General features: G+C 46.2%; 1 protein-coding gene across 1 annotated transcript in view; it reads left to right on the top strand.

Moving 5' to 3' along the window:
• The first annotated feature begins 608 nt into the window (after positions 1-608).
• The window catches only part of EBPL (EBP like), a 31,486-nt gene continuing 22,486 nt past the window's right edge, over positions 609-9,608 (top strand). Inside the window, exon 1 of the mRNA XM_032874096.1 lies at positions 609-802. Coding sequence (XP_032729987.1) covers positions 632-802 — 171 coding nt within the window. The 5' untranslated portion in view covers positions 609-631. The remainder of the gene's footprint in view (positions 803-9,608) is intronic.

The raw sequence follows: 9,608 nt of genomic DNA, 5'->3' as shown, positions 1-9,608 counted from the left end.
GCTCAGTGGGTTAAACCTCAGCCTTTGGCTCAGGTCATGATCCCAGTGTCCTGGGATCGAGCCCCACATTGCGCTATCTGCTAAGCAGAGAGCCTGCTTCCCCTTCTCTCTCTGCCTGCCTGTCTGCCTACTTGTGATTTCTGTCAAATTAAAAAAAAAAAAAAAATCTTTAAAAAAAAACGTAAAGAAAGAGGTAGGGTCAGAGTAAGCCACCAGGGTTTTAAAAAGCCTGCTGGTGCCTGAAAATGCCTTCGGCCCTCACCTCTCCTGCAAGACTCGCAAGGGCCTCATTAGGACCTTTTGTTCCTAAAATTCTTCCCGGTCTATTGGAAAATTTTCTACCATTTGGACTTCGCTTTGTTGCTTTGAACCTTGCTGAAAGAGCCCATCAGAAGGTGTGGCTACTGCCAGTCTTTTGGGCTTAGTCGGGGAGCAGGTCTGCTCCAGGCAGTTAGGCGGTTTCGTGAGCAACATCCCGACTCCCCTGAAAACCTCCAGGCTCCAAGCGCCGGCCTGGAAAGGAGGCGGGAAAGGAAGCGCCTCCCCCGCTCGCCAGCGCGGAGCGGCCCCGCCCCGTCCTGGCGCTTCCTCGGCGGACTCCGGTTCCCAGGCTCCGCCGGCCGCTGGCAGCATGGGCGCGGGCTGGGAGCCGGGGACCGCGGCGGGTCGCTCGCTGCTGATGTGCGCCGCGCTGCTGCTCTCGGGTTGCGCGCTGGGCCTGCGCCTAGGCCGCGGCCGGGGGCCGGCGGACCGCGGGGTGCTCGCCTGGCTCTGCTACGACGCCCTGGTGCATTTCGTCCTGGTAAGTGCGGGCGCAGCCGCTCTTGGGACCCGAACCTCCCTGGTCGCGGGTGCTCCCGGAAAAGGACCCGGACGGGTGGGCCGCCTCGCGCCCTGCAGCGGACCGTCGGTCTGCGGAGACCGGGAGGTGCTTGGAAGCCGCGGGGCTGCCCCTCTCGGGCCCCTCGTGTGGAAAGAGCGCGTGCCTTCCTGGGGTACCAGCTCCTCTGCCGGGTTAAAAACCAAAAAACCCTATGAAAATGGTTATTTCTGTACCGTGTTATGTTAGTTTGATTGTAAGCAACCCAAAGGCCTTGGCTTACGTGACCTGCACGTAAATGTTGCACGGAAACTGAGATCGTGAGCGTTTTTGAGTGCCCGAGAGCGAGCAGAGAGGGATGAGGAGGCGCACTGCGCAAAGTGCTAGGGCCGGTACCAAAACGAAACATCCCGCGTGCCCTGAGAGTAATCACCATGTTTGGGTAATGACTGCCAGGCACAGCGCGGTGTTCACTATTTCCGATCTTTACAACACCCTGTAATCTACTTATGGTCCCTGTTTTACCGAGGAGAGAACACGCTGTGCAAAGTTAGGTGACTTTACAGGCCCACACAGCTGGCATGGTTCTCAGTCAGTAGAGTCTGGCTCCAAAGCTTACGCTCTTTGTAACATGCCGGGTTTGGGGAACCATGTCCCTAAAAATTCAACCCATTTTATAAATAACCAGGAGGTTAGTATTTAAGGAAATTCTGTTGAAATGCCTCCCTCCTCCATGCACACACGTTTTTTAAAGGGTTTCTTTCTTTCTTTCTTTCTTTTTTTAAGATTTTATTTATTTGACAGAAAGAGAGCACAAGCAGGGGGAGCAGCAGAGGGAGAGGGAGAAGCAGGCTTCCCGCTGAGCGGAAAGCCCCAGTGATGTGGGGCTCAACCGCAGGACCCTGAGATCATGACCTGAGGCAGAGGAAGTCGCTTAACTGACTGAACCCCTAAAGGTTTTGTGTTTTTTTCTGTTTTTTTTTTTTGTTGTTGTTGTTTTGTTTTTTAACAACTAAGCCAAAATAGCTGTTTTGCAAATTTGACCTTGCTTCGATCTAGGCAGACCTGTGGTTAGATCAAAAGCTGAAGTCTGGAGTATGGAGAAAGAAGGAGAAAACAAAAAGGTTTTAATAAACATTTAGGTCTCTAAATGTTGATGGGTTGGATATGTGCACATACCAGATGTTGCTGAAATGTGAAATTCTTTCTTTCCTGAAAGTTTACATGTGGAAATAAGAGAGAGTGAACAGTCCTTCAGCTCCTTCATTTACAGAGTTGATTTTTTAAGGTGTCCTTGGACACATGGTCTCCCAAAGAACAGGGGTAGTAGAACAGGGTGGCTGGCCCTCTTAAAGAAAATGTAGTATATTTTAGACATACAGAAATGTATCATGATACAAAAACATATACCCATATGCCCACCTAGTTTAAGAAAATTAAGTCTGCTTTTCAAGCACAGGCTGTTATAGGTAACATCACACATATCTCCATTTGTGGCACCTTGAGGTTTAAGCCCACACGTGGGGTCATTGCTCCTGTCTCCTCCCACCCCCTGTTCTGAAGGCAGTGTCCCTCCCACAGCCCTATTTTACCTCTTCCAGCTGCAGAAGAGCCCACCATATGAATGCGCCATACCTTTCATTTTTTAATTCTAAACGGCACATTTTTTTCACATATTAGAACAATGATATTTTATATCTGTGAAATTGGTATATATCTTATAATTGATGATGAAATATGATAACTTAGCTAGCTTGTATTAATAGGTATGTTTTTATTTTGCTGTTTACACACCATGCTTCAGCCAGCGTCTTTGTACACATATCATAAAGATTGGTGAGGAGGGCACTTGAATGAAGGTTAAAACCGGCAAGAAAAATGTGTGCGCACAGTACCTTTGGCTGGGAGTTTACTGCAAGAATACCGGTAAAATGTGGCATAGGCAAAGATTGGGAAAGAAAGCCTCCCAGAGAACTGGAACTACGACTCACTTGTTCACACTAGAACCTGAGCTGCCTCTTCTTAGTCCTTTAAAGTTCTCAAAAGGGAGGAGACATTGGGATGTGTTGGCCACCATCAAAGGCCTCTAGAGCCCCCCGTTGGACAGGGTTTCCATCCAAGCATTCCCAAAGGCATTTCAGCTCCCTGGCATCCAACCAGAATGTGGTTCCTGGGGCTGCAGCCCGGGGCCAAAGCTTGGTTGGTTATGGCCAGGGTGAAGGACAGGCTGATTTCCCACCAGGGCACCTCAAGGAGTTAAGGCAACATACATGGAGAAATCAGTGGTTTGGCTCACACTTCCTCACAGGTGGCCATGGACGTTCTTTGGGTGGGTGCTTCATGGATTTCCCCCCCTTCTCTGCAATCTAAATAGAGCTTTCTAGGCATGGCCAGAGCAGGGAGGCAGGATATGGATGTCTGTGTTTTGGGAAACATCACCTGATTAACTAGAGCACAGGATCTACCTAGGGAAGAAGTGGGAGGACAGGCTAGAAAGTTACTTGAACGACAAGTAGGACTTTGAATTTCATCCTGTAATAGGAAGCCGTTGAAGAAAGATCTCAGGCAAGGAAGTAGCATGGCCAAAGCAGATCTTTCAAAAATGATTTGGTAGTGTTGTATTAAGTCAGAAATTGTGAAGGGTCTGAGATTTTATCCTTCTTACAAATTAACAAGTTAGCCTGGTTGATTTCCCCAAGTGCCGCCAGCAGCACACAAGGGCCTGCTCATGCCTGCACAGGCAATGGGGGCGTTTCGGGGCAAGGAACAGCAAGCTCAGGCTCCCATCTTACCTGGAGTTGCTGGTGACCTGCTCCTACTTCTCGGGAGAGAGTCCTTATCTTTAGTCAAGAATGTAAACAAATCTCTGGGAAGGAAAGGCAGGTCTTTAATCTTTACTACCCTGGAACACCTTAGGAAGGAGAGATCTCTTTAGGTTTACTACCTTGGAGTGTCTCCTTATATAAAGATTCTTAAATCTGTTGTAAATGCCTGTGCTCAGAGACCTCAGACAGTGCAGGAATACAAGGCGTACACAGAGAATTCTCTGCCAGCGTCGTGGATGGTGGGTTGGAAAGGATAGTGAAGGGACAAAAAGATCAGCTAAAGTCAAGTGCAGTATTTGAGGAGTGAGATGAAAGAGGACTGAGCTAAGTTGGAATTGGAAGTTAAAATGGGGAAAAAAGTTAAATCCAACAGACCTTCCAGGGGAGAACGTTGTAAGTCAAACCTGTACGTCGGGGGTGGAGAAGATGGGGATCCTGTAGACAATCTTCGTGAAGACAGGAAGACCAGATTTTAGAACTGTGAATCTGGGGTTCTGGTGTATAGTTGAGGAGAAATGGCCAGAAGGCAGTTCAAACTGTAAGATGAGCTGGAGAGACAGAGTCAGGGCAGAGTGGAGGGAGTTGGACGTTTTTACTGCTTTGGAGGAGACAGCAGGAAGCTCTGGGAGTGAGCATTTTCTGAGCAACAGAGAACAGAAAGGTGAAAATGCTGAGGATTGAGAACAGAATCTTGAAAAATGTCTTAAAATGTGTATGGTTGAACAGCCAGGAAGAGGAAGAGCCAGGAAGGAGAGACAGTGGGCTGGACCAAGAACCGGGATAGTGCTGGGTCCTGGGACCCAAGGGAAGGAATGACAACATCACTGTCAATTGCTTCAGCACCATTTAAACATTTAAAAAGGTGAGGGCTGAGCCGGAGCCTCTGGGTCCAGTGATTAAGAAGTCAATCAAGAAATTGTTAATAGGGCTGCCTTCTGCTCAGGTCATGATCTCAGGGTCTTGGGATTGAGCCCCACCTCGGGCTCCTTGCTCAGCGGGGAGACTGATTCTCCCTCTGTCCCTCACCCTGTTCTTGTGCTCATTCTCACGCTTGCTCTCTCTCAAATAAATAAATAAAATCTTTAAAAAGAAAAAAAAAGAAGCCATCATTGGTAAGAGTGCCTAGCTGGCTCAGTTGGTGGAACATGCAGCTTTTTATCTCAGGGTCATGAGTTCAAGCCCCATGTTGGGTGTAAAGTTTACTCAAAAGAAAAAAAAAGTCATTCGTAAAAGTATTGTTTGAGAAGCTAAGAACTTAGCAAGGCGGGTAGAAAAAGAATAGAGGCAGCATATGAAAGACCTAGAGATTTGATGATGGGAGGAAGAAGAGTGTAAGAGGGTAGCTCAAAGACATTGAAGGAGCAGGCAGGGACATTGGGTTCTGTCTGAGATGGGAAGGTCTGGGAGCATCTGTGAGCAAGAGCTCGGTCAAGGGAAAAGTGAAGGGGCAGAGAAGTCAGCTGTACAGCACTTGCTGTCTAGTGCTGTGCCTGGGCATGTGAATTAACCTGCAGCAGAGCTGAATCTGCCTGAATCTACTCCCTGTCCTCAGATCTAACCCCTCTGATTGACTAGTTCCTCCCACACTTTCCTCACTGAAAGCATGACTTAGGCTTGTCCTCCAGGCTGAAGGACAGTTGTCATGGAAAACTTGGGCTTCAGCAGTCCACATTCGTCCTACCTTAACACCCATGGGTCTTCCTTTAAGAAGTCCTGAGTCCCAATGGCTGGTCAAGTCCCTATTAATTTATGTATTTTGGTCATTACCCTTTTCCATTTAGCATCTCCATCTGTTCCCACTTTCCACAACAGTAGCTTCAGCCTCCGACTCTTGGGATTCTAAAAATTTCTTCCTCCTCCTACTTGCTTTATCATTAGGTCTCAAGTTGCCTTTTAGTTCAGTCTGTTACTGTCTCCTGTTTTCCCTTTCCTTTTTTGGCATAGCCATCTTCGTTGGTTTTGCTGTAAAATAGATCTCCTTTCCAGTAAATGCATGTATAGCCTTCGTGCTATTTGGTAGGCCTGGTGAATCACAGTTGATTTCGCTATATATTAATGGTAAAGCTTTGTGATGGTTAATTGTCTGTGTCAACTTGACTGAGCCAAGGGTTGTCTAGTTATTTGCCCACATGTTATTCTGGGTGTTCTGTGAGGATGTTTTGGATAAGATTGACAATTAAGGGTGCCTTGCCAGCTCAGGTGGTAGAGCATGCGACTCTTCAGTTATTGAGTTCAAGCTCCATGTTGGGTGTGGAACCTCCTTTAAGACAAATAACATAACATAACATGTAAACTGGTAGTAAGGGAGTAAGGGAGGTGGCTCTCCTAAATGTGGTGAGTAAGGGAGGTGGCTCTCCTAAATGTGGGTGAGCCTCATCCAATCAGTTGAAGGTCTGAACAGAACAAAAAGGCTGACCTTTGGGCAGAGTAAGCTAGAATGCTTCCTGCCTCACTCCCTTCAGACTGGTAGGTACATTGGCCTTTTCCTCTTTTAGACTCAAGCTGAAACAGTGGCTTTTCCTGGGTTTTAAACCTGCAGCCTTTGGGCTAAAACTACATCAGTTCTCCTGGTTCTCAGGCCTCCAGACTCAGACCAAAACTACATCATCAGCTCTCCTCGGGCTCCAGTGTGCCCCCTCACCCTGCAGTTCACTGTCAACCTTCATGATCACATAAACCAGTTCCTTATGATGGGCCCTGTGTGTGTGTATGTGTGTGTGTGTGTGTGTGTGTGTCTGTGTCTGTGTCTTTGTCTGTGTGTATCCCTATCCCATTGGTTCTTTCTCTGGAGAACCCTAATACAAGCTTAGAAAATGATGCCAAATTGAAAGTCCAAGGAATAGCACCCATAATGGCCCGCTGGCCTTTTCAGGGTATGGGCTACACAGCCATTCTGCTTCTGCAGACCAAAATCCAGTTTGTTTTCTAACACCCTGAACAAGACATGTGTTAGGGATAGATGTCTGGGTAGCCACACCTCAGAGTGAAATCCTGTTCTGTTGTTCCTCATTTCCACAAATATTTGAGTGCCTCTGCTGGACACAGACAAAACACATGGCCCCTGTGCTCTCCGAGCTTAGAGAGTAGCAGAGAGTTTTTCTCCGGTTGTTTCACAGGGAAAATGACAGTTACTAATGTCACTGTCAGTGTAATCCATATGAGGAATTGCTTTTGCAGGGAAATGCTGGGCGAAGCTTAGTTTCTCCCCCCAAAATTGGTTCATCTATTGCTTTCTGACAGCAAGAACAATGTAAATATTTCTCCCTTTTGGCTGCTTGGAAGCTCAGAACCACATTCAATTCTATAATAACAACAACATATATATATTCTTATTGGCCTCCTGATCTGGATTCTTATTCATTTTTATACTTTTTATGACTAATATTTTAAAATTCTTAAGTACATTTTAAAGTGGCTTTTAATGTACCGTTTAATTGAATGTTTTTGTTGTAATTGTCCTACAATCCTAAAACATAAAATGAAGTATTTAAATACTTTAAAAAGTGTTAATCCTACTAAAATTTATTTCCTTTGAAATGGAAGAGATATCCTAGGGAAATACCATGTTTTTTTTGTTTTTGGTTTGGTTTGGTTTGGTTTTGTCCTTTGTAACACTACACACAATTTGTAATTGTTTTGTCTTCCTCTATCCCCAGTACCTGGCGTGGTGCCTGGTTTGTAGGAGCTGTTCTGGAGAATTTGTTGATACCCCATGAATGGAAGAGTGATCCTGTCATTTCAGTTTGTGGTAGTTATCAGTCATTTACATGTTAAGCCTCAAATAGCTCAAATATCTAAAATGTCAGAATGTGTTTCCTATGTCAGTGTTTTAAAACAAAATTGGTTTAAATTTTCTATTCCTGTGATCACTGCCAAACATATAACATTTACAGATCTAAAAGGAAGAAAAAGATAAAACTAGCCAGAGATCATTATTGTTTGTATTCTCAAGAACAGTCTTTCAGGGGAGCCTGGGTGGCTCAGTGGGTTAAGCCTCCTCTGCCTGCTGCTCAGGTCATGATCCTGGAGTCCCGGGATCGAGCCTCCGCATTGGACACCCTGCTCAGCGGGGAGTCTGCTTCTCCCTCTGCCCCTCCCCTCCCTTCCCCTCCCCTTGCCTCCCCTACTCGTTTTCTCTCTGTCTCTTGCTCATTTGCGCTCTCTCTCTCTTTCAAATAAATAAAAATAAAATCTTAAAAAAAAAAAATCAAGACTCCACAGAGATAGTCAGCGTTTATATTCCCATCAGCTGCTTTCTCACACCCCCGGGCCAGCGCCAGGCATCATTACTAGATCAAACAGCTCTTACTCGCTGGCTTAGGTCTTCTGGGTCTCATCTGACCCTTGACAAGAGGCTCCGTCCGGCCGCCGCTACAGCAGCCAACTCCGACTTGACTCCCTTCAGCCCTGAGCAGACAGCGCCTGCTGCCCGCTCCTGCCCCATGCCTCTGGGATGCAGCCCAGGTGTGAGGTCCTTGGGCCCCACCCAGCTTCCAGCTACCTGCCATGGTGACCTCCCGCAGTGATATCTGGGAGCCCCAGGATAAGTTCTTCCTCCCTCCCCTGAGATGGACTTCCCAGAGAAGCAGTAGTGCATATGCAGTCTCTGGAAAAAGTCAAGGTAGAGATGGCCAGCGTGTTGCTGAGTGGTGTTACTGAGTTATTAAGCTCGGTGACATAGCCTTAGGTCAGATTTGTCCTCCTTCTCTGTCTCCTTTCTCATCCCGCACCTGCTTCCAGCCTCCCTGGGAGAGCCATCTCCATAAAAGTGGTGGAACACAGTAGAATGTTTTTTGGGGGACCCAGGCTGAGATATACTTTCTCTCCCTCTCTCTCTCTCTCTCTCTCTCTCTCTCTTTTTTTTAAACTAATCTCTATTCCCACTGTGGGGCTTGAACTCATGACCGAGATCAAGAGTCATGTGCTGTACTGAGCCAGCCAGGCACCCTGATATTCTTTCTTTTAATAGTTGCACATTATTCCATAGCATGGATGATTGAACCAAACATGCAACTTCAGGTTATTTCTAAGTTCCTTGCCACTAAAAACAGCCAGAATTTTATAATAAACGTCCTGGAGCAGGTATCTTTTCTTCTATTGGACAAGTTTAATCAAGCTGAAAAAAAAAAATCAAAATAAATGGAATTGGCAAGCTTCTGTCCTGTCTAGGAGTGGGAAATTCAGTCCCTTCTTAGGAGTCTTCCTTCTTCTGTAGTCTCATGAGAACCCAGGAAACTTACATGGTTCCCAGAAAAAAAAAGGATTGTGTCATCTTTGCTCCATCCTGATCGCATGATACCCTCACTAACCCAGCCCCATGCTTTCTAGAAGGTGGGCAGGCTTGCTGTTCTCTGCCAGGCTTTGGGACAGGAATATGGGGCTTGGATCCTGGAATCCACCCCCTAATACCCTGTTCTTTTTTTTAAAGATGTATTTATTTATTTTGAGAGAAAGAGAGAGAGAGAGAGAGAGAGAGAGAGAAAACACACCAGTGGGAAGGGCAGAGAGAGAAGGAGAAGCTCAGGCAGACTGTGCTCAGTGCAAAGCCCAACTTGGGGCTCATCACGGGGCTCCATCTCACCACCCCGAGATCACAACCAGAGCTGAGTGCTTAACCGACTGTGCCACCCAGGCACCCCGATAGCCTGTTTTTCTATACGGCTCTTCCTGTCTTCCTTATTGAGCTGACAGGGGTGTTCATAGGATAATACAAATGATCTCATTCATACTTTATTACACATCCTCTTCTTTTTGGCTGAGAAAGTGTCTCATTTGTTGACTAATCCATCCTTTCTCCACTTATTTGAGATTCTATTTTTAATCATATACTAAAATCTTTCATATGCATGGATAATTGGGAGATTTTAAATATTCGGTTCTGTTTTAAGAATCTTTCGGTTTCAGTTCTGTCCATACAGTGTTGTATTATTTTAGCCTGATAGTGCATTTTAATATCCGACAAA

This window comes from Lontra canadensis, unplaced genomic scaffold (genome assembly GCF_010015895.1).
Source record: "Lontra canadensis isolate GAN:19392208 unplaced genomic scaffold, GSC_riverotter_1.0 scaffold51, whole genome shotgun sequence".
Lineage (NCBI taxonomy): Eukaryota > Metazoa > Chordata > Mammalia > Carnivora > Mustelidae > Lontra > Lontra canadensis.
Note: the sequence above shows the minus strand (reverse complement) of the source record. Positions and strands in the feature narration are given on the sequence as shown.